Source organism: Simochromis diagramma, unplaced genomic scaffold (assembly GCF_900408965.1).
Source record: "Simochromis diagramma unplaced genomic scaffold, fSimDia1.1 OVJJ01000216.1, whole genome shotgun sequence".
Lineage (NCBI taxonomy): Eukaryota > Metazoa > Chordata > Actinopteri > Cichliformes > Cichlidae > Simochromis > Simochromis diagramma.
In genome coordinates this window covers 11174581-11199741 of record NW_024386883.1, presented here as the reverse complement: position 1 = coordinate 11199741, position 25161 = coordinate 11174581, and the positions used below count along the sequence as shown (strand labels likewise).

Below are 25161 nucleotides of genomic sequence, written 5' to 3'. Positions count from 1 at the left end.
TCCACTAAAGTGCGCGTTTATGGTTTTGCCCTGCTGATGTGTGTTCCCGTCCTCCTCCGAGCTCGGCGGCCGGCAGTTCATTGCCATTTATCACCCTGTCAGTTCTAATGCTGCTGCATGTAACCAAACAGCCATGACAGGGCCCCCGTTTCTCAGGCATGTAACTTAATTAATTAGCTGTGTAGCAGCTCGAGTGATTGACGGGGCTTATATGCTGCGGTGACTTTGCACATACCAGTTTTGCCTCGTGAATTAGGATGGCGAGGATGTGTGTGCACCTGTGCACGGGAAAGCGCACGTTGCTCCGTATATGTTCTTCTGTCGTATGTGTGAAGGCCTTTATATGCTCCCACATCTACATCACTGCTTTCCATAATGGGTACGTTGGCGTGTTTGCAACTGTTTAATACTTGTGCGCACTTATTTATGTCTTTTCAAAGGTTACATCACTGTTCTGCTTGATAACAAAAGGCAAAGTTAAGATTTTTTTTTCTACTGTGATTACATTAATTGCCCAATTAAGATTCAGCAACTCAGCAAACAGACCTTGTGTCAGACTGAGTAAAGATAAACACTCATTTAACTATTAAGGGAATTTAGTGTGTTATCAAAGCAGATATAATAAAAACATACTTTGCATGCTGTAATTACACTGGAAGCAATTAATCTAAGTCAGTAAAGTGGCAAAATAGGATGGTGAAAAATGAATACCACTAGTTGTTGTTGAAGAATTGAATTCTGAAGGTTAAATAGAACTTGTTCAGCTTCTGTGTTCACCCTGTTCATACCTCCTGTTTGTCGTGGAGTATGACTGTGCCGGCCTGCTCCACCACTTCGAACATCATGACGCTACACAAGTCCCTCCGCACGGACATGGTCATGTTGGCAAAGGCAGGCAGCTGGTGCATGAACTCCAGCAGTTGCTCTGTGTTGCACAAAAAGAAAGCAGCAGAGAGAAGAAGTCAAATGAAAAAGAAGGAGGAACAAGCATGAAAAGACCGTGCACTGACTAAAGCGATGTGTCTCAGGTGTTCAGGGCAAAATGCACATTGATTTTTTTCTTCTTCCCCCACCACAGACAAACTGCAACATTTCCAAAACGATCTATAGATTTTTAAATGGTCTGCAAGAAAATGTTACTCATATACTTCACCAGAGCAACTGCCAATGTCAATACAAACACAAAACATTTTAGGATGCTTGTCGTCTCAGCCCTTGGTGCTCTGAAATGCTGTAAAAACTCGTGATTAAAATAGAAAAAAAAAAAATAGAAGAGGACTTGCAGAACTCCAAGGACAATGCTGCATTGCACACCAAAATTTTAATCTCTAAATCTTATTAAATTGGGCTTGAGCGTTGGCACACTGCTGCTGACAAACAAACAGCAAACATGCCTCCACATCAGCTCTTAAGTCTTAAATCTAACCCCTCCAAGCACAAGTGGATCAGCGCGCACTACTAGTTTTTATGACTCCTCAGAAACATTTACAAGTTCTACCTTTCCTCTTCATCTTCCCTCTGCCTCCTCTGCACTGCAGCTGAGAGCACAGTGACCCAGCTCCAACCTGCAAACTATGCTGCTTGGCTCAGTAGCTCCTTTTTACTCCTCTTGGTGTTAACACCTCGTTCAAATCTTCCCTTTTCTTAGTAAAGGAAAGTAGCTTAAAGTGCAACGCGTATAGAGTTTTCCATGGGAGGAAAACAATCATAAAATGTAGACTTATCACGTTTAAAAAAAACACTAGGAGCTAAGCACCAAAACTCTAAAGGGTACCAGAGGGTTCATTTTGATGACTGCCAATTGTCCTTAAATCTGGTTTACAGCCTCTCTATCTTGTGATATATTAAAAAAAATAAAATACTACATCAGTTATCCCTTTATAGTAATTTATTACATTTTTAGGGGCCAACAAAGGTGAAAAATGTAACAGAAGTTCCAAAAAAAGAGAGAAAAAAACCAAAATCCTGATTTTCGAAACTATAAGTGCCCTCTCCTGCTTTATTTTTCTTTTAACCATCTCATCAGTCCCCAAGGACGTATTCATCAACCGCCTGGGAAAAATGTCTTTTTAAAGCCCAGAAAGCCCAGCGAAAATATTTTTATCTATTTATTCAGGAAAATTCTTTCAGAGAGTTTCTGAAAAGCATCAAAAAAGTAACTAATGACGTGAAATAGAATAATAAGAGTTGGTTGAATTTGGGTTCAGCCTGTTATCCCTTCAGTTGTTCTCTGTGTCAGGGATTTCCTCTCAATGAGCTGTGCTTGTAATGCTGAAGGCCATGAGAAGGCCAGCCTCCCAGCAGGCACGCAGCAGGCCAGGCTCTCTGATGCAAGCCCCTCCTTTAGGACCCCACTGGGTTCTGTTAATGAGGTTGCCTCCGAGTGCCTGCTTGAAAATACAGACTGGTGTTTGGGGACAGCTGCAAGGGGTCTTTATGAGAGAGGGAAATTTGTATATCACTCATCTCTCATTTCTGTACTAAATGAGTCTAAAAATAGCCACTGAGACAGCCCGAATCTGTCAGTTTATTTTAAGTCACTTTTATCCCAATTCAATCAAATCAAAGTTGTCAAACTGACCGATGTCGTCGTCATTGCGGTCGACAGGATCTTTTTCTAGACACTCTCGGACCAGATCTCGGCCTAGGAGAGTGTCCGAAGCTCTCTCCAGGTCCTCATCTTCCTCCTCCTCCTCCTCACTGTCCACTGCAGCCTCTGGAAGTCCAGAAAGGTCGACATCCCCCAAATCACTCTCTGTGGCCTGGGAGCAAAACACAAAGAACGAAAAACTGAATATTGGTCGGTTAGTAACATTAAAAAAAAGGAAGGAAGAAGTCTTTGAAGTCCATCATGTCTCAATTAAATGACAAATGAATCGAACATTTTACATATTAAATGTGAAGGCTCCTTTCTTATGGCTTATGAAAAAGATTAAATTATGAAATTCAATCGCTTTTGATGGGGCTAAAATTGCCTCAGTGTCAAATGGCTCGGCTCTCACATCATTCTCGAGCTTCCAATTCCCAAAATAACGTGACCTAGAAATTCAAATTGGGGGTATTGATATTTACAATGACAAGAGTCCTCTCAGGCCTTGTAAAGAGGAGTATGCCATTACTAAAACAGTTTAAAAAGCACAACACGGTGACCAATTATTTGCAATTATTGAAAAAAATGAAGAGCATGAAAGACGTGCGACTGTGATGACATAAAGACTAAAAAAAAAGCCTCATTGTTCATAATTTCTAGCATTGACGGCTTTTCAGTAACAATTTACTCGCACGAAACATAAAAAAGGATAACCTTGGAAAAAGCAGCTGTAGCTGCGACCGTGAGCTGCACCCAGACACCAAGTGCCAGACTACAAAAAACCAGGCCAACAGCCAAATATTTAAATCCATTCACTCATAATTCATATTTCACAGCATTTCTCCTCTGCGAGGCAGACAGATGGTTGGAAGAGTATGGATCTAAAAGGGCATGAGGCCATTCATGTCAGTTGGGAATTGAACCGTCAACTAAAGGTGAATCGAGGAGCTCTCTGGTGGTAGTGGCAGCGCTACCGGCCGTCTGTTAGCTTTTTTAGGTGGGCCTAAAAAAGCTGGAGAGCTAAGCCTGATTTAACCCCTGCTTCTGTCTGCTTTCCAAAATAATGTGAATACATGTGCTCATTTAGCCACATAATTCACTTAGACCTCCAGCATTTATCCTGTTTACTGAAAAAGAGATATTTTGTTAAATAACCACTCGTTACAACTAAGGTATGCAGAAGAGCACCTCTGAACACATGGTGATCCTAGAAGCAGATGGACTACAGACGAATGTGATTTCTGCAGCGAGGTTAACATGTCAGAGTCAGAATTTGGTGTAAACGTCATGAACGCATGAATCTATCCTGACTTGTGTCAACGGTTCAGGCTGCTAGTGAGGGTGTAAAGGTGTGTGTGTGGGGGGAGTATATTCTTGGCACACTTTGGTCCTCGTAGTATCTGATCTTTATATCCATATTCCAACTGATGCTTCTAACAGAATAGCGCTTGAACGTGACAGTGAGAACACTGTACTCAAATAGCTTCCATAGTCACCAGACAGAGAGCCCCTTGGGGATGTGGTGGAATGGGAATTGCATCATGGATGTGCAAGCGACAAATCTGCAGCAACTCTGTGATGCAACCAATTCAACATGGACAAAATCTCTGAGAAACATTTGCACCTTGTTGAATTTGAGGCAGTTCTGAAGGCCAAAGTGGTCATACAATACTAAATGTAAGGTGTGCCTAATAAAGTGGCCAGCAAAATACATATCAATTAGCCTTAGCTTGAACAAAAAAAAAAAAAAAAAAATCCCAACAATATCACCCTAAATTTATCAGTAACTATTGTGCGTTTATGTCTTCATTTGCTCAGCTACATTATTCGTTTTTTTCCTTCAACTTCATTCTTTCTACATTTTGGATTTACAGTTGAAAAGACAGGCAGAGATATATTAGCTGTTGATATCTGGTGGGGAAAAGTGAATTTCCTAGTCTATAGATTGTAAGATGGCCTTGCCAGCTAGCAATACAATCAAGCTCTTAGGCTCTATGGATAGTTGGGACATGGCCAAAGTGTTTTTTATGTTTTTCCAACCCAAGGGTATTGAGCTAATAGTCCATTCAAAGTTCAGGCCTGCTGTTGTTTTTATAAATTAGGTTGAAGAAGCCATTTAGAGGACTTTTAAAACACACCTGCTCCTCAGACCTTTCCTGTTCCCGGATAGTAGATGAATTTAATCTGGTTGAATATAAGATGGAAAAAAAACAAGCCAGGAAACATATGCGAACATAGATGTGCAGCTGAACTTTTTAAAACGTGCTTTCCTCCTCTTGTAATAATTAAATGACACGGCAGTATATGGAGCATCTTTAACACATTGAACTGTCGAAAGGCTGATTTTTTTTTAAATTAACTGTACAAGATCTAACATAGGAAACTTTATTTCCCTTCTAATTATTAGTCCATGCAGTTAATATGTCTCAGAGACTAAGACAAAATGCAAAAAGCCTTTTAACAGAAACATTGTAGGTAGTGTGGGAGAAAAGGGGTAAAAAGAGACAAAAACTCATTCTCTTCCTCCTCACCGACATATCAGTCAGTGCTTCTGAGAGCCCAGTTCATTCAGAATGCATCGTCTGCCCTTTCAGGCCAATACCCCTGGTCTCAGATCAAGTCTGAGGCAGGGGGACATTTCTTAGAAATGTGGCATCAGATCTACACGAACCACTGCATTTTACCACGTCCCATCCCCAGAAAGGAGGCAAAAAGGTTCAGGATATACCACGGCCAGGAGACGAACAAGCATAAGAGAGGATTACGAGGAGTTAAAGAAAGTGATGAAAAGATGAGGAGAAAGAGGTAGGTGAGCTGCTGAGTGTTAAGCCGAGATAAAAGAGGGAGCGGAAGGAGGAAAAAACAAAAAGAACGTGTAAGAGAAAACCCACAACAGATAGCTTTTGCTGCACTGACAGCTGAGGATCACAGCTGAGTGAAGGGTCAGCACTTTAAGACAGCTGTAAACAAACACAGAGCCGGGTCAGCGACAAGTGATGGGATCAGATGCGTGTGATAAATATCTAATCTGAGGATGAACAGAGTGAGTCTCTGTGTTAAACGTTTGACCCGGGCCGACCTGACTTACATCAATCTGCAGTCACAGCCTGAGAAAGAAAGGGGGTAGGATTTCATTTTATTTATTTTTTTAATTCAGCATGTCTCCCCCCTCACAGTCATTTGTGGCGATTTCCTCAGTTTGTCTGCTTTGATCACTCTCCCGTGTTACCTAACCTTATCTTTCACCAAAGTTATCTTGTTGGCGAACGTTTTGTTATGCGTTGTTGTAACATTTACAGTATGTACTGGAACCTAGAAAAAAAACATAAGCTGCATTAACATTCCCGGGTGAAACAAACAAATTAGTTTTGTGGCCAGCAGAGCCCACAGATCGCACCAGCACATCAACTAGCTCATTAGTGTGTGGCAAACAGGCCACGCTGGTTCCCATTAAAGCCAGCAGAACTAACAAGCCACTGTCAAAAAGGACGTCTATACACATATTCACAGACGTGTGCAGAATATAGCATGTAGGTTGTAAAGTGGGGGGAAGATAGCTGAAAGACAGTGCCGAAATGTTAAATTTAGTGCAACTTTCTGTGTAAAGAGGGGGGATTAGGAGAGCTAAGGGATTAAAATGATTACATGGAAAGCTTATGTTTGCTTTTATGGGTTACTGATTTGCAATCACTCACACAGTCTACACTTAAAAGCTTGCTCAACTGCCAAAAATGTTGCAGGAATGTTAGACAGATACAAAGACGAAGGCTCTTCTTTGGCTATTTTACTTTTACACGTAGGAATTTCCCTTATGTAGATTGAGCTGTTCTACCTGCTGTAGCTCAGCTAAAGATTGAGCTGTAAGTGTTAGGTTCATTTTCTACATGTGACCTTTAATCTGCTGCAGGAAGTACAGAGGGGGACGAGTCACCAGGACGCACAATAATTAGAGAGACAAAAAGGATTAGAAGGAAGGTGGGCGGAGGGTTGATTGATAAACTGAGAACACATGAAGATGGAGAGAATTCACCTTTCAGCAAAACACGCGACCAGAAACAGTAGACAGGGTTTTAATCACAGGATTGGAAAGAGTTCATTCAATTAAAAGCTTGTTTGCAGTAAAAGCATGAGGATACTTCAAGTAATTTGTGAGACAAGAGTAGTTTTAACTGACTGGCTGGATCCTATTTTACATAATACTGACTTTTTATAATGAATTTGAACAATTAAAGGAAAGAGAAGAGGATTTTGGCAAAATGAAAGGGGAAAAATAATCAGCTTTGTGGAAATTTGTATCCATAAATCCATATTTATGTGTGGGTTTATTTGCAAATAAATACAATAAACTTTTACCATAAACAGGGAGGTACCCACCTGGTAAATATCTGAAAGGCTGCTGCTACCCGAGTCACTGGCGATACTGCATCCCGACTGGCTGGGCGGCATGTGCATCACCTGCTGGTGGGCATGGTCTGTTAGGTGCATCTTATTGAGATCGGCAGGAAGCTGCTCAGACAGAGAGGAAGTGGGAGATACAGAAGAAGACAAACAGAGAGGGTGAAGAGGATATGAGTTCAGCTGAGGCAAACATGCACAAGGTTCAAAAGAGGCAAACACACACACGCACAGACACAGTTAACAGTGACAAACACACACACACGCGCGCGAACACAGCTGTTTCATCAGGCTGAAAGCCACAGCTGGTTTCACATGCTCCGGGCTAATTAACCTGAAGACGATGGAGCTCAGGATATTTCACATTGCAGTGAATTATGAGCCGGGGTGCAGACAGATACGATATCTGGTACACTGTGAAGGTTTGGAGGTTGCTTTGATATTTTTGGAGTGACCTTAACAAAACAATTAAACAGTAAATCCTGGTTTCCTCGTTACACAGACAGCTTACACATGTACAGAGTACACACAAGGACACAGATGAATACTCAAACTTCAACAGATGGAAATGTATTTACCCCCTCCCTCCCTCCAAAAAAGGCAGAAATAAGCACAAAAGCACATGCATGAAACTCCAAGTTAATCAATTAAATCAGAAAATACACCAAGCAACAAAAAAGACAGTAAATAAATAAATGTGTCTACTTCCAGAGAAGAAGACAATTTCCACAAAGACGTGTGAGCTTTGATACAAACAAAATCAATATTGTTTTTATTTTGTTATCACGTTTGCTGAAAATTGCCCACATACACTCAAAATCTGAGCTGCTGAGAGCTCGCTCTCCAATAACACTAAATCCAGATACAGAATGAGGTAAAGCTGTCAGTCAAACAGTCAAGAGGCTTCCAAAGGCAAGAGCATCAAAGTGCTGTAGTGTTAACTGAGCGCAAAGGCGCAGAACCAGCAACCTCACCGGTGTAACCTATAAACATTTGCGTAGCCTTCAGTTTGCACTGAACCGAGACGCTTCACATACCACAGAGCCACTTCAAGCACAGAGGGGGACGAGTCACAAGTTTCCATATTGTGAATTCCAATTCTCTTTAGAGAAATTTGTATTAACTGGATGCCAAATAATTCCCAAATGCACATCACAGTACACATCACTAGGAAACCTGCTTCAAAAACAACAAAATGCCCCTCAATGTAGAGATTTTCAGGGAAAATAAAATAGAAAAAAGTTCTTAGTGAAGTTGAGAATGGCGGCACTTTTCAATCAAAGACCGTGCAGCTCTGCGAGACTGGAAACAAACACCAGTGTCTGAAATGTCAGGTGCTGATTTTACTACAAGTCTATTAAATCAAGGCTGGAGAGGCTCAGAATTAGAAAATAAATGTTGCATCTACTAAACAGCTGTGGAAAAGAAAAGAACTGGCCTAAACTCAGATGAGGATGACAGAGTGTGAGTCTGAGGAATTAAAAACATTTCGTTAAACCTGTTTAACCTCAATTTTATGTGCAGGCGGACCAATGTCCGTGCTCCCCTCTCTGCACCGGGAGCAACCCAGACGATCTTTAAAATCTCAAGCCTTACCAGTTTGGGCCGGGGCAGTGTCAGGGTGAGGGAGGACGTCCTCCTGCGACACTTGGCGAACCTACAGCACACCTCCTCCATCGTCACATCAGACCGTACTTGCCTTCCAAACGCACACATAAACACTCATTTTAAGTCTGCGCGTATAACCTATGGTGGGAAAAGACTCACCAAGCCAAACTGAAGCTAGGCGAGGCTGCACGGAGCCAGGGTACCAACATGCAATATTAAAGACGTCGAGTCTGGGGGTACGCCACCCCCCACCTCTTCTAATAGGCCTGCTGGCCTCTACAACCACATTCATATAGAGGGGTGGAGTTTAAAAAGTGTAAAGGCTTGTTCTTAATGTGCGTTGTATTCAAAATTAACTATTTTTTCTATTCTGACATTTCTTGTTTTATCTGGATGCTTTTTAAAATGCAATTTTGTGAAATAGGTTTGCTATATTGTGAACTTAAAAATCAAACACTTACATGTTTCACTAGACCACTACACTGTTTTGTTTTGTTTTTAAATTGAGAAACTCTTCTCGCAGAAAACAGTAGGTACATTGTAAAATCAAAGTGTCTTGCAGACAAATCTACCTGCCAGTTCTTTACTGCATTTTTACAGGCAAATTAGTTTCAAGTGCGCTTATTATTCTGCATTCCACTCCACACAGTGTGCCAGCCTGTGCACAGCCACCTTTTCCCCTGAACCTGGAATGAGAAAGAGCTCATCCTCAAAAACTAGAGCTACAGATGGTAGTGAAGCAAAAGCCATTTAGGAAATTATTTATTATTTATGCATGAATTCTTGGACTAAAACCTGGCCATGAGAGGAAATCAGCCCAATTAGGACCAGTATTAATCCATTCACTTTTGTTTAACCCTGTTAGCTTTGCCCTACAGATTCAGTCTCCCTTACATACACTTAAAAAGAATCTGACAGCACTCGGCTAAAGTACTGTCTAAAACTACAGAACCCTAATAAATTTGTCGCAGAGCGTTAATAGTCCTATTAGTGACACTTAAATAGCAGGATTCTAATTACAAAGTGTGCTTTTGTATCATTCACATGCACATAATGAGTCAGGCCTGAGGTTTAAGTCGTGACTAAAGGAGCATTTAAGTGAAATCCATTTACTATTAAGTACAGCTATATAAGCATATTGACCAGTAGACGACATGTATTCCATGTATTAAGTCTGTTTTGATGCTATTGACTAAATTCCACACAATCATCCATAAACAGAAGGAGAATTCGCCAATCTTATTGTTGAGCAACACTCTTTGCTGTTTGTTGTGCTTCTTCGTGAATAAGAAGGAAGAGAAAAAGTGAGAGGGAGGACAGAGAGCGACTGCTAATTTCATTACAGATAAATACTTATTGATTTCTCCGTGATGGAGCAGTTATCAGGCAGTGATGATGAAACTCCCACCCTCATCCATTCAACAGATTTCACACAGAGGTAGAAACTAATGTATCAAACTGCTCACCGATCGAGACTCACAAACACACCCTAAGAGGATATTAACGAGGAAAAATGTTGATCGCGATCGATTAGCTGGTTAAGTTCAAAGGGGTCCAACAACAAATTGATAAAGTAAGTTGTGACAGCAGAAACTTGAGAAAACACAAGACTTGGCTGTGACTTTTAATTAAGAAACATCAAATCAGAATCGATACCTGTCTTTCTGAACTGCACAGTTTCACAGCTTGAGAGGAAATGTTGGCTACTTTAATTATTTTGGCCTCAACTGTCTTCAGTTCATCAAAAATGTTGCATTTTTTCCCAGGAATGCTTTAATATGGCATACTGCATATGCTGCAAAAAGTTACCGGTCACCATGGTTTAATCCTGCTATAATTCAAATTAAACTTAACTTGGAGTTTAAGGGGTTTGTCGTGGAAATCTGCAATAATTTAGTACATTTCCCTCTCGATGACGCTACCCTTTCAACCACAAAAAGACCCTGGAACTTTCAGCCGTGCTCACTTAAAGAACATCAGCACAGAATCTTTGGAATCTTTGGCACAGAACTGCAAGTTACTACAGTAGCTATTAGAGTAGCTGAAGCTAAATGTCACCACACTAATGCACCAGAATGACCGACTAATCTCTATAAACCAATTCAGTACTTGAACATGAAGAACCTGTCAACAAGGAGGTCAATTTTTAGTACTGCAAATTCTCCAGTTCCTGTCTTGTAGCACAAGAACTACTGACAAATTGCATTTGAGCAACCTTTGGCTGCATACGACCAAAGGAGGGAAATACATTAGCCGAAATGTAATCTCAAAACCATAGGCTGTTGTTTGGCAATGATCTGGCTTTTTATTAGCTTTCAAAAATGTTATCTGCAATTGTAATCAACGTCCAGTACAAGGAAAAGTGCTGGCTGCTACAGAAGCCCTCACACACTGGCTGGTGTCCCACAGCTGAAGGATGCCCAGACTATAACCTACTGACTCTCTATATCAAGGATGCAAAGAAAGACGGATGATTCAATCATTATCTGATAACACACAACTTAATCTGCAGGTAAAATTTAATCTTTTACAGGCAAAAAGATTAAATTCTCAATAAAAAGTTTAAACTCTGATGTGTTTTAGAACGTACAAAAACACGAACACGTGTCTTTGTAGGTTTCGCAGAGAGACTAAACGGTTAGAGGGGTGAAAGTTGACTGATGGTGGAAGTGAATAATTGTGGCTCTCATTCACACAGACTTAATCCTGCTCTAATCCCCCTCCTTTCCTCTCCCAACAGGCCAAACCACGAAGTAGGGGGGTGGGGTGTCGGGGTCTCCCATTCTCCTCATGCATTAAGGATGAGAGTTGGGAGATTAAATATAAATGTGAAAGGTTCCTTCAGCTGTACAATTCTATCATGTCAACGAGCGGGCACAATCACAGGAGGCTCGAGCAGACTCTATACATTACCAAACAAGCCGAGCTTTCACAGCAGCAATTATTTATAGAGCCAGATTAACTTGAGAGAAATAATGGGTGTAACGCAGACGTAGTCTAAGTAAGATGGCCAAAGATGGTGGGAATTCATTTGGAGCTCCCAGATCACTAGCATGTTGCAGATGACCCACAAGCCAAGAGAATTCACCCGAGTTGACCAATTCATTCGTGCATGAGTTATACTCATGATGACGTTCCAGCATTATTGTTTTATGTTCAAAATCTCCATTTAAAACTTTCAGTAGATGTACAGTGTTGTTGTTTTACTTCTCATAAAATCATCCAGTAAGCCATAATAAAGACTTTGTGGGTAGAAACTAATATAACTAGACTGCATCTGAATAAAAGCCAGTGGTTACATAAAATCATAGCTCATTGCAATCTAACCACCTAAATAAGGGCATTTCCTCTAAAAGGGAGAAATAATTAGTTATCCATTGATAACTCTGTTGTCACACCCTCCCCTCAGGTTAAGAGTCTTGGTGTCATTCTCGATAGCACTCTGTCCTAGCACATAAATAATATCACTCGGTCTTCCTACTTTCATCTCCGTAATATTAACCGTCTTCGTCCCTCACTCACACCACACAGTACCGCCATACTTGTCAGTGCTCTTGTCACATCTCGTCTGGATTACTGTAATTCTCTTCTCTATGGTTTACCTCATAAATCCCTCCATAAACTGCAGGTGGTTCAAAATACAGCTGCTCGTATTATTCCCAGAACTAGATCCACTGAACATATAACACCTGTTCTTAAACAGCTCCATTGGCTCCCAATTCACCTCAGTGTCAATTTCAAGATCCTGCTTCTCACTTTCAAAGCGCTTCATAACTTTGCTCCTCCATATCTATCCGATCTTCTCCATACATACTCACCCCTTCGTACACTCCGCTCTTCTTCAGCTTCCCTTCTGTCAGTTCCACCTGCTCGCCTGACTACCATTGGACTCAGAGCCTTTAGTTGTTCTGCCCCGAGACTTTGGATGCACTTCCACTTGCTCTACGGACCACACACTGTCTCACCACTTTTAAATCACTACTCAAAACCCATTTGTTTAGAATTGCATACACCTGATCTGTCTTAGGCCATTTTTACCTTGCTCAGTTTTTATATTTGCTTTTATACTTTTATGACTGTTTATGTCTAAATTTTATCTACCATGTTTGCTATATATACATTTTTCTTATGTTTTTTATGGTATTGTTTACGTGCTACTGTAAGGTGACCTTGAGGGTCTGAAAGGCGCCTATAAAAAAATGTATTATTATTATTAAAAACACATTATCAACATTGAAATTATACCTCTGCATCTTAAGCCTTCTTTATAACTACATTTGTCTTTCTGGAGACCCACTTAAGTCCCCGAAAGCAGAATAAAGCATTCAGAATATATTATGATGGTTTCTTCTTTCCCATCTTCTAGAGACCCCCCCCCCCCCCCCCTTTACTTATTGCATCCAGTTTTAAGAATGAGATTAACTGGTTGTGAGCATGACTGCTATGTTCCACCTATTACCTCGGTGGTAAAGTGGGCTATAAAGCTCAGACTAGCCATTTGCCAGCAGAGACCAGAGACTGGCTTTCTTAAAAAGCATTTTAGTGCTGGAATTATCTTTGCTAGGTTGAGTTTGAGAGATATGTTGGGGTCTCGATGGTTTTTGGAAATCCTGAAGACATCACCGAGTGACATGGGCTATTTAGCATAGTGCACTGGTTGATTTGAAATATCATAAAAGTGCCAGAGAAGATGCTGCTTATGTTTTGCTCTAATAAACCTATATGCGCATACACACTGTATATGACAATTGAATGGCAGAAGACTCCTGAAACTTCATTAAACCACTGATAATCAGAGACTCCTACACACAATCAGATACCTCAACAACAACAACAGAAAGAAACAGAGCAAAGATCAAAAGAAATGCACCACAGAATGAGGCAGAGAAGCAGAGGTGAAAATATGAGAACATTACACTGAGATGAACAATGTAGAGAACGAGTAAGCAATTAAAGAAAGTGTGATGAGGCTCATGAATCTTGATAAGGGTGACAATTAAAGTGGGTCCAAATAACAATGACACGAACAAAGCTCGATGAATATTTAATGACATGTGATGTGTTTGCAATGAGAAAACAGAAAGACAGCTTTTTGCTAAAGATCAATGGCAAATCCTGATTTTAGCCAAGTCGTATGCATAGTCTAGGCTGCAGAAAAGAAATGAGGCAGGAGCAATCAGTATATTCATGTCTCACTAAACTCAAAGAGAGAGGCAAAGAGTTGCCCAAACTGCCTTTGCAAATACAGCGACACAAGCACCATTTCATGCCTAACGTTTATCACTGTCCTCGTTATTAATAATACCTGAATAAACCAGCCAAAACCACACGTAAAAGTTTATAACTCACTGCTGTAACATCCAAAAATATACAACAAAAACAGGCCATGATGGTTCTTAATATAGACGGAGAGGGTTGAGCCTGACCGAAGTCAAGACTCAAGTGCCATTAATCATCCAGGCAGCCGGGCTGCCAGCTCATGTCTACCACCATGCAGATCTCAAAGTGCCAACTATACACTACTCATAACCTCGGAGCTGACTAAATAAAGCATGGCGACGCATAGTGAGGTCACCAATGGGGTATCTGACACTTAACATGGTTGGCCTGTAGGTGTCAGCAGTGGCAAACAGCCTTGACATGACCCGAGGTGTAGAGCCAAGCTTGACATACATAATGTATATAAACCTATGCCGGCTCAAAACTTCTACTTTAATCACCTAAAAATGATTTGATGAGACTTATACGCTCAGAGATAAACTCATAGGTGTTTATATGTGGAGGTGCTCTCAAGCTGCATCGCAAGTGCAAAAATCATATAAGTTCACCAAAGTAATTCAAGACGAGTTTAGCAATATCTTGTTGAACAGAAGCTGTAGGAACCTTCATAACTCTTCCTCCTTACCATTTAGTGCACAATCCTTTAAAACGGGGAGCCTTGGTGACAGTATGTCTTTGACAGATAACAGCTATAACCGTGCAGACTTTGGTCTCAGAGCAGGCTGTTAAACCAGAAACCACATCAGAGACGACAGCAGTGCATCTCCGCACCGAGAAACAATGCTGCTGTCACGCAGCACAAACAGCTTATAATTTCTTTGATGTAACATTCAACGCAAACCCCGAATCAGATTTCCACCGCTTTTCTGCTTTCTCCGCTTCTTTTTCGCCGTTTATCACCACCGGCTTGCATCTTCGTCTTGTGGTTTACACCCTCATTACAAGCGCCGCTGTCTAGTCTCCCTTGTCGTAGTTTATCACACCTTCTTTTCTGGCCTGAACCCATTTGCTGCCAAGTTTTTGAAGACTCTCTCCATTCTTGCCTTTTTTCCCCCCTCTGCTGGTTCAAAAACCCACATTCAAATCAGCTTCAAAGGGAGCAAGGACGAGTAAAAAGGCTGCGAGTAGCCTCATCAGACTAGCTAGGTGAGAACATAGCCTCTGATGTCTGGACAGGGACACAGACATACAAGTACACACATAAATTTTGAAGCTGCGGATTTCGCCCTGTAGTGCTGGAGAAAGCTTTGATCAATTGAGGCCACTGTTAGCTCTAAAGCTGTAACCGGTGGACAGACAGATGGAAAGAGAAAAATACACGCACATATATTTATGCATTTATTTATGTACACTCAGACAGAGTTTACGATACGGAAACTGCACACACCTATAGGCTTCATTTAGGACAACTAAGATTACCGAATGGGCTCAGCACTCCATTACTGGCAAGCCCACAGACGACTGGATTAAGACACAGTGAAGGAAGACAGACGGAGACATGGAGAAAAGAGAGGGACCTTAACTGAATGTGAGCGACAGAGACAAAGGGAGACCGAGTCAAAAGAAAGAAGTGCAAGCGAGAGTGAGAAAGGCAGAGTGCAGAATATGATTGAAACTGAAATGAGTGTGTACATGTGCCTTTGTGAAAGCGAGAGATAGAGCAAAGGTAGCAGAGTGTGAGGCAGAGAGTATAAGATAAGAGTGACAGTGTGGGGTAGAATGAGGATGAAGTCAAAGTGTGGGAACTGATGAAGATAAAAAGTCTCCAATATTCTCTTAAGAATCCAATTCTACCTCAGTGCACACTTCCATATCTCTGGCTATGTGTGTGTGTGTGTGTGTGTGTGTGTGTACACATATGTGTGAGACAGTGTCTGCACCAGCTGGAGCAAGGAGAGATTTAATGAATTGAAGTTGAAATTAGAGGTGACAACTGCAAAGAAAAGCATGTAACATAGAGAGAAAGAGAACGTGTGTGTGTGTGTGTGTAGTTATGGACCAGATGAGGAGATGAGGACTCAAATACCGCCGAGCAGAGACGACTGCATGTGAATGGATGGATTCCCTCTCGCTCACACACAAACACACCGTCCTGCCTGGCTCTGTTATCTCCATTCAGCTTTACTTTCTAAAAGCTCTTACTTGTGGCAAGATAACCCCTGAAATTAATGCCCAGATTGAAAGTGTGTGTTGCTGCCCGACCATATTATTCCCGCCGCACCACAATTTAACATTAAACTCCTGGAAAAAGATAAACTAATGATCCCAGGGAGAATAAAAAGGGATAGTAGTTTTGAAGCCAACATGCATCATCTTAAACTTAATGGGATTAGACACAATATACTGCTTAGGGAAAGAGGAGGGATAATGTTTTCCCTATATAATCATATATCATTTATGCGGTGGTTATCTCAAGCTGCACAATCTTTACAAACACGATCCTACGGATGCAAAAACCATTCTTCATTTTCTGTCAGAAACGTATGCTAAAAATGTTCTGGAAAGAGAAACTGGGCACTAATCGCTGGAAACTGAAAGTGGGACAACATGAAGGACTTTTTTTTTTTTCTCCCTGAAATTGAGCTGGGAATTCTCCATCCATCCAAAACTCTCTGAAATCCATCAATTCTCAGTTGAGCAAAAAGAAACTGCATCCTGTGATTTGGCAGGCATAGTTTGCGAGGTACAAGGTTCAACAATCATTGGTTGGCAAGTTCTTAGCTTAGGCAGACATTGGCTGGCAAGTTTCTGCGGTGGATAAACAGCCATTAGCTGGCAGTTTCCACAGCGTGTGCTGCCAGCATTGTGACAGACGGGAAGCTGAATGGCACCAGCACTGCCAAAGGCCTGTGACTTTTGCCCCTGTAGTCCCACGAAAGAAAGAGACATAGAGAGCATGATGACAAGAGAAAGGAAAGATAAACAAGGTAGAAAGTTTTCGCGCGTGTAATGTCCTCATTTATTAGATAAATCATCCGCAGAGTCGAAAATCCTGAACACATTACTGTATTGCCAAAACAAAGAGATTAACCTCTGAACAATAGAAAGTAGGTTTTGTGCATGCGTGTCAGAGGGCTTTGTGAGTGTGCGTGACTATTAAGGTGGCAGAACCACCTTAAAATTCAAATAAAATCTTGCCTTGGAATTCCTCTGCCAAGGCAAGAGCTGACCACCTTCATTAAAGCTGCAAAGGAGGGAAAAAAAAGGCCTTGGCAGAGGGTGTGCTGTTCAAAGGCTTTCAAATAAGTCCACACAATAATGACAAATCTAAAAATCACCAGGGGGAATGGAGTCATTGTTTTCTAAGATGCAAGTAAATCCCAAATCCTTGGCTCCGAAACCACTCCAAAGCCTAAGCGCTAGCTTCTTTTGCAATATTCGTGACTTTTAGGGGATAATATGAGCTATTAGGAGTGATAATAACAAATTACTTATCAGCCTTCCTCCCTTGATTAGCGTGAACCTCAGCAGTCTGGATTTTCTTGGAATGAGATGGCTCTACATGCCAAGTCATCCTACACAATTTTTACTAGACACTCAGTCTGGTGGCTTACACAGTGAAGGAGATAATTAGCATGGGTCGGCATCCCCGCAGTCACTTTCTCTGGCGGACTGGAAGTATTACAACCAGGCTTTAGTGGAAATTCCTTCCAGCTGGCATCTAGCATGCCGCGTGTGTGTTGCATGAGCATGTGTGTATGTGTGGCAGCAGGTAGCAGACGCCAGTCGCTGTCCAAGAGCTGGTTGCTCCTGAAAGGACAACTCAGCCCAGCGCAACCCATCTACCTCCCTCCTCCACCTGCTCCGATACCTGGGTGGAGGGCGCATGAGGAATCAGAAGCTGTGTGGATTACCGTTTTTCCCTGATTAGGCGACCAGGATGAAATTATTTTGGTAAAGCCTAGATCTCCCAGGTATCACTGGATTATCTGACTTTTCCCACCTTGGAGAGAGAGTTATTTAAAGCCTTTTCTTTGCCATTTTTCATTATATTCCTTTCTTTCTGCTATAGTTCAAATACCTGTACCAAAATAACAGTTACAAAACGGAATACATTTAATCTGTACATTTGGTGTAAATGAGTAAAATGGCACCGATATTTACTGTCGAGAAGCATTTTCACTGGTGCTACTACTTAAGTTTGTATGCATTCTGCAGGCTTTGTACAGTATATGCAACTCATATCTCTCAAATGGATGCTATGAGGGATTATTTTCCCTATCTGTTGGTCAACAAAGGCTTTCAGGGTGAAACACTAACTCTCTTTGGTTTCGTTTAAGCACGCGTATCTGTGTGTGTTTGTGTGTGCATGCGCACAAAGTTATGTGTGTCGCAGGAAGCTACAAGTCTGTCTGAGCCCCTGAGGAAGGTGGGCCATGGCCAGGTCTGCCGGATACAGGAGGGAAGGCAAAACACTGGGCTTTAATACTGATACAAACACATGTGCACTTAAACATACACGCGCACAAAAATATACCATACTGGCCCTCCTGAATTAACAGATGCTTCCTGCCCAGCAGCCAAATCCACAGAGCTTCGCACACACACAAACACACACATACAGCACGGCCCTGGCACCCCTACAGGTTGACCCAGAGGCCACTTTAAGGGGGCAGCTCCACCCGTGGTTCTCTTTTGGTGTTTTTGTTAATGTTGGATCCCGTTCCACTCTGTTGGCTCGCACACACCTCAGCCAGACAAACAGAACTAACTGCAGTTTTAGTACCGCAGGAAATTTATTCTACCTCACAAAAACAATGCTTAACAGTAAAGCAAGTACATGCAAACGACCTGCTCTTAACGTCTGAAAAAGTCATTCCCATTTTTATATAAATCTAAAATCATTTGACTCCATTCTCCTGCCACAACGCAGGCTACAGATGTGGATTTGTATTTCAGAAAAGGGTTTTTACATTTGTTTAAATATTCAATGCCAAAATGTTAATGTGCAAGGTGGCTGTAACAATGCCTGAAAGCAGAGGGTGGGGAGACAAAAAAAAAAAAAAGAAAGACCTTAAAAATTCAACTGAAGTCAAAAGAAATGAAATGTCAAGTCAAGTGTTACTTTAGTTTTAAACAATTTAACTCCTACAAATTAGAAATGCACAAAGGAGAAGAAAATCTTCCACGATCGGCCTCATCATATTTTTTCCCACCCATTCGGGGTTCCCATTTCTAAATGCTTCCCTGCACTCTCCCCTCTCACAAATTCACAAAACAACCAACAGCATATAAAAACCAGCCACATGGCAATCACCCATTTACCCCGTGTTGCATTTATAAATGCCCTTGAAAATTATCCAGTAAAGGCTCTCTGAATCGGCAGGCGGACGAGGGGGATGTGGATCAATAGCAGTGAAATAATGGGAGCAAGTGAAATTGAGTGGGTGGGGGCCATGAGTGGCTGAAATATCAGCACTAGAGTGTGTCTTGTGTGTGTGCTGAGGGTGTGTAGTCTGGCAGTTGTACTTCTTTATATATACAGGTGGAGTCTGTATATATAAAATGAATGTTTTTGCATATCTCTTGTATGTGTGTGGTTACTGTTCTGTATATTTGCGGGTGTTAAAATGCATACAAGAGTGCAAATCTGCTAAGTTCATAGGTCACATGCACGGCTGTAGATGAGGACACGTGATAAGTGTATGCGCGTGTGTCTGTGTGTGTGTATTTTATGCACAAAGTGTCTCACTTTCACTCCTTTTAATGCTGTAATGTTGACCAGCTTGGGCCAGTGAATGCAAACAGGGCCTGAGTGGGCTTTTCACTCTAAAATTTCAGCCTATCAAAGCTAATGGACAATAATTACACCATTCAGGATACAACACAGGCCCTTTTATGCCACTAACTACTAAAACACTCAATCCCAGAGCGCTCCCCCGCCCCGCTTACTATTACATGAAAAAGAAAAGTGTGGTAAACTACTAAGAAAGCAAGTGCTTTTCCTTTGAGCTGCTTCACAACAGCTTCAACTTTAACATCACACTGTGGTGTGTCGTCATAACCATATCCTGCACTGCAAAAAGGTAAACAGCAGCGACAGTGTGGTTAAAAGCAAATCAGTAAATTGTGAAAACCCGACAAGAACAACCTACCAACCAAATCCGGCTTTAAAATAGCATATAAGTGCACGCGAGCAATCACGCCCTCGTCAGTTGTTTCTGAGTGAAAAGCAAAAAAGATGTCAAACTCAACGAGCATGCTTAGAGTGTCAGTTTGTACCTGGGAGGTACAAAGTCCTTTAATGTTCCATTGGAACAAGTCGGAGCTGGTCCTCAGATACGCCAACTTCACAGCTTAAATGGCAGTGAACAAGGCCCATGACTGACACATCCAACTGCCTACGAGTCCTCGCAGTGTACATCAATGCAGAGATAAGAGTCCATTTGAACTCTTGCAGTGACACTGGTGTCGATGGGAATGCCACATTATCCACCAAAACATCTATTCTTTGCAGAGAAACAGAAGCAGACTGAATGCAAGTGTGAAGTCTATCTAAATTTCCACAGAGTCCAAATACGGCTCAACCTGAGTGACCATTCTGACCAACTGAGTAATAAAATATGTCATTTTTATCTAATCTCAAAAAAGCCAAGAGATCCAAATGCAACCTGAAACCTTCATTTTTCACATGGAGAATGATTCAACAGCATGATGACTTAATAACACTGTACAGCATGCTCACAAGTCTGCAACCGCTGCTTTTCTAGTTTTAAGAAATCTTCAAGATTTCTATGAGACACGCTTATGGAAACGAGAAAGAAGCAATGCGTGTTTTTGTTTACAAAGGACTGAAGAGTAATTTATGGCTTATGGGAGGTGAGTAGGGCATGGCTTGGCTTAATGCAATCCATATTGATCTTTATCACCCCTACTTCCTGTGCATATGATATTCTAGACCTCCCCTGGTATGCTAAAAGCTCTCTCTCTCTATTGTTGTCTCTAACTCCAATTCTCCCTCTCCCTCTGCCTTTGTCCCATCGTCTCTCTGGCTCTCTCTCTGGATGCCCCTCCTCCCCATCTATTGAGCTTAAAGGCCACATTACCTTGACTGCCTGTGTGAATTCTGTCAGTTCGTCTATTAGCCTGTCTGCGGGGCGGAGGTCAAGGAAAATCTGTCAGGGCCAATGTGAAGAGGCAATGGCATTACCTCACCTGGCAAAGGTCATGCTCTGAGAGCATAAAAATGGTTTTGTCAACATATTCGTGTACCAAGGGAGCCATGGCTCATCTATCTAATGCTTAATATTTCATCTGCTGATCTCATGATGCAGAGGACCGCATTACAAAGAGCTTTTTATCATCGACAGCCATTCTGACTTCAACATGTGGGCTGTAGGACATACTAAAAATCAAATATTTATTTATGCTGAAATTTTGGTCAAAAGTCATTAAAGTCAAGTCATTATGGGAAGTGTTTAGAAACTCGTCTCTGCAAAGCATTTTTATTTCGAATATGACACTAAAAGCAGTGTTAAACTGATTTTCCAAGTTCACGTTCATACCATGGTGGTAGGAGTGCTGGAGTCCAGCCATGAGTCTATCACATGGCTAACAGTGTGACGAACAACATTTACACTCATTTTAAATCACAAATGTATCCAACAAGCATGTCACTGGGCTGTAGGTAGAAACCGAACCCAGAGAGAAGCCACACAGAGCGAAGATGGGAACAGGGGAGAGCAGGAGCTTTTTGTTTTTGGGGACTGTGCTAACCACTGCACTGCTGTTTGTTAAGAATTCGTGCCATATTTTTGGCCCTTGGAGGGGGAAAAAAAAAGAAAAAGAAACAAATGTTGAAGGTGCTCAGTTCCTAATCAGCCTTGCACGGATGTCTGGGCATGAAGCCACAGCACTAAGCAAAGGGTCAATAGACTGCACTGACGAATAATTAATCTCCGCATTCCACTCAATAGAGTTTCAGCAGTTTAATATAGCCATCTATCCAGTCTGAACTGATGGTGACGGCAGATCAGTAACTGTAGCTAAAACATATATCATATAAATCTTACACAACATGCAAAGTATTTTGGAAGGTCTATTTACATCAGTTTAAGGTCTTTCAAATCTAATTTGGACCCTGTTAAATTTTACTAAACCCGCCATTCACTTGATCAGTCCCATCTTGCGTGATAACGAGTTAGTGCAGTTTTCCTGTTATTGCTGCAAATAAAGTACGCCAGATGCTTCGTCTCCCTACCTGTCCATCTCCCTGACCTGCCTCGCCTGGGTCTGAATGCTCTGGCACTAAATCCATCATCCCACGCTGGCTCTCCCCTACCAATGCCTCTAAAGCCCCATTACTATTCGACCCAGCATGGGTCCATACAAGCTGATTATGTCAATGTTCAGCAAGATCCATTGATTGCTGAGTGAAGCAAATGCAGCAGTCTGGGTCAGCCACGAGTCTGGACTTGGTGGCCTATGCAAGAGAAATCTGCAGCTGAGGAGGAAATTACTTTCAACCTAAGTTATGTGCTTGTTTTGAGCACAAATCCTCTTATCAGCAATGCGTGACATTTCCTGTTTCAATAAGAAAACTTATCTCATCTAGTACAAGTAAACGAAGAAATAAATAAATTTAAAAAAAAATATATATATATTTATATATATATATATATATATATATATATATATATATATTTTTTTTTTTTTTTTTTTTTTTTTTTTTTTTTCTTCACACCACAGCGATCCAGATGGGTAAAACAGCACTACAAGTTGGAGGAAACATGAGTGAATCTGATTTTGAGCGACGGCAAAAAGGAGTCGAAAGAACATACGAGACCTTAGAAGGTTAATAAGTAACGGGTGGGATTTGGTGCAGAAACAGAGAGCAGAGGTTGGTTTTAGAAGAGTTGGTGTGATTTATAAGACACTGAGGTGCACGTGAGTGAGGATAAAACCCAGCAGGGTAGCAACAGAAGTGGCAGCGGCAGCATCAGGATGACAACAACACATGGGCCCCGTTATTGACGTGTTAATAATAGATGCAGGTAGAGAGAGAAGAAGAGGTGGACAGGCAGAAAAGGATGGAGTCCCTGAGAAAGAAATGAAAGGGGCAAGAGGAAGACATCAGGAAGTCCTCTCGCTAACAGAAATGAGATTTAAAGATACAGTGAGAGAAAACGCAAGTGACAAAAAACAACAACAACAAAAAACAGAGGAAGCTGAGACAGCCCAACAGAGAACTCATGTAAGCAGCAGGGAGGTTCAGAGAGTTCAGCAGCAGAACATTTTGACAAGTCTTCCAGCATCGGGAGGATGTAGACTGAGGTTGTGTTCCGCTGGGATGAGCAGGATGTGATTTAAAGGGACAGTTCATCCAGAAACACTGTACAATAAAACTATAAAATCCAAGCAAGACTTTGAAAGCCCCTTATAAAGCATACAACTAACTGCCTTCTAAAGGCGACTATGCCCCCCTCCTCAAAAAAAGACCTCATGCTTAATGTTCAGGGTGTTTATTGGAGTAAGTAAATAAATCTAGGCCTTGATCCCTCAGAAGAGAAACCCAAAGAACAGCTCCACTGGCCTACATTTGGCTGCCTGTCATCTGATGCCAAATTTCCAGCCACTCAGTCAATATTTCAATAACTAACCCTCTGATGTTAGAAGCTGGAGTAAGTGAGCATGGTAAGAGCTGCTTTTTGGAATAATACTGAAAAAAAGACACCTAACATGGCAAAATAAGCTGCTTAGTTTCCATTGTAGCTCATTCACAGGGGTTCCTCTCCAAGTCTGTAGTAATCCAAGCTGGAGACTGTAAAAGCCAGCTGGCAGCTAAGTAAACCTCAGTGATTTGTTTGAATTAAATAACCTACGCTATGTTTTTGGACTCTTAGATCTTCAGTGGCAGCCCAGCTTGTTCAGCTATCGGGGCTATTAATTGTGTTTAGGCAAATTAAAATAGGGACTCGCCGTAATTCACTGCAAAGCTGCATGGACTGCACTGGTGCTGTAGAGGCCGGTGAATCATTCGAGATGAATCCGAGATCACAGCAAGGAAGGAAATCGCCAATCCCAGCCTGTTCAATAAAGCCAAAACTTTTCAAAAGGAGGCTCACTTCTAGAGAAAATAATTGGCCGCCTTTCTGAGAAGGACGTCAATTATAAAATTGTGAAACCCTCTGGTGGACTAAAAGTACTTTCTTATACTCACTGAGTTATTCTCTCATCGCTCTCTCTCTTTCTTGCCTTCTTTCTTTCTTTTCTGGCTGTGTTCTTTATCTTCAAATCACGCCCTGCCCCTTTCCTCATCCCTTCCTCCCTGAGATCTCACGATGGATGAAATTACACTGTCATAAGGAGGAAAAAAAAACCCAACTGGAGTCCACGCTAACACTTTCGATTTGCTTCCGTTTCCTTTAAACCCCACACGGCCGTGTCTGTGCACTGCAACTGCACCTTCAGAAAGAGCAGTAGTAATAAGAGGAACCAGGGAAATTTAATTAACCTTTGCAAAAGGTGGGCTCATCACAGACGCCGACCAATTAAGTACGGACTTCAAACGGGCCACGCTGGATGAAACCTTAACAGCTGTAGATGGAGGATAAATTAGCTCTGCGTGTGCAGCCGGTAGAAGGAACAGTAATAACATCCAGATAAACAAGCTAAGCTGCTGCAAAAACAATGATAATGAATCCCTAAAATGCTAATTAACTAATATTTGATTAAAGCAAAAACCCAATCAGTGGTTTTAAATGAGTAAACAAACCAAAACAAAAAAAAATCCCCTTAAGCGTCATGAATTTGTTATATTTACTACTGATTCATTAATTGTGACTAAAGTTTAACGACTATATTTGACTGATCAGAAACAGACTTTGCAGGATAACTGACATTAGCCTGAAAAATCCCATTCCTTCAGTTCTGATAAAAAAAAAACCTAATGCAAGGAAAACTATGGGAAATTTGAAAGTGAATACAATGCTGCCATTAAGTAGTGTTTACATGGCTGCGGGGGGTTGAGCTATCATAATGTGAAAGGAACAAACAAGGAAAAGAAAACCCTCCAGAATTAGATTTTAGGTTTATGTTCAGCAGGAGATACATTATACCTTGTAATCAGCGAGCACTCCGTGTAAAATTTGGAACACACAAGGAAGGAAAGGCAATAAAGAAGGGTAACAAGGTATTTAAGAGTTTGTTCTGTACTATGTGTGGTTCAGATTTAATGTGTTCTCTTAGACTTAACATCTTCTCGCTTTATCCCCTTACATCTCCAGGGACCTAATTATTACTCATCCAACTGAAAGCATCTACACACACATGCACACACACACACACAC

General features: G+C 41.4%; 1 protein-coding gene across 7 annotated transcripts in view; it reads right to left on the bottom strand.

Moving 5' to 3' along the window:
• Positions 1–25161, bottom strand: part of rapgef6 (Rap guanine nucleotide exchange factor (GEF) 6) — a 133170-nt gene that overhangs the window by 38012 nt on the left and 69997 nt on the right. For all 7 annotated transcript variants that reach the window (XM_040032255.1, XM_040032250.1, XM_040032253.1 and 4 more), the window contains 3 exons: positions 6965–7096; positions 2582–2762; positions 789–925 (listed from right to left, as the gene is read on the bottom strand). In XM_040032255.1, coding sequence (XP_039888189.1) covers positions 789–925; positions 2582–2762; positions 6965–7096 — 450 coding nt within the window. The remainder of the gene's footprint in view (positions 1–788; positions 926–2581; positions 2763–6964; positions 7097–25161) is intronic.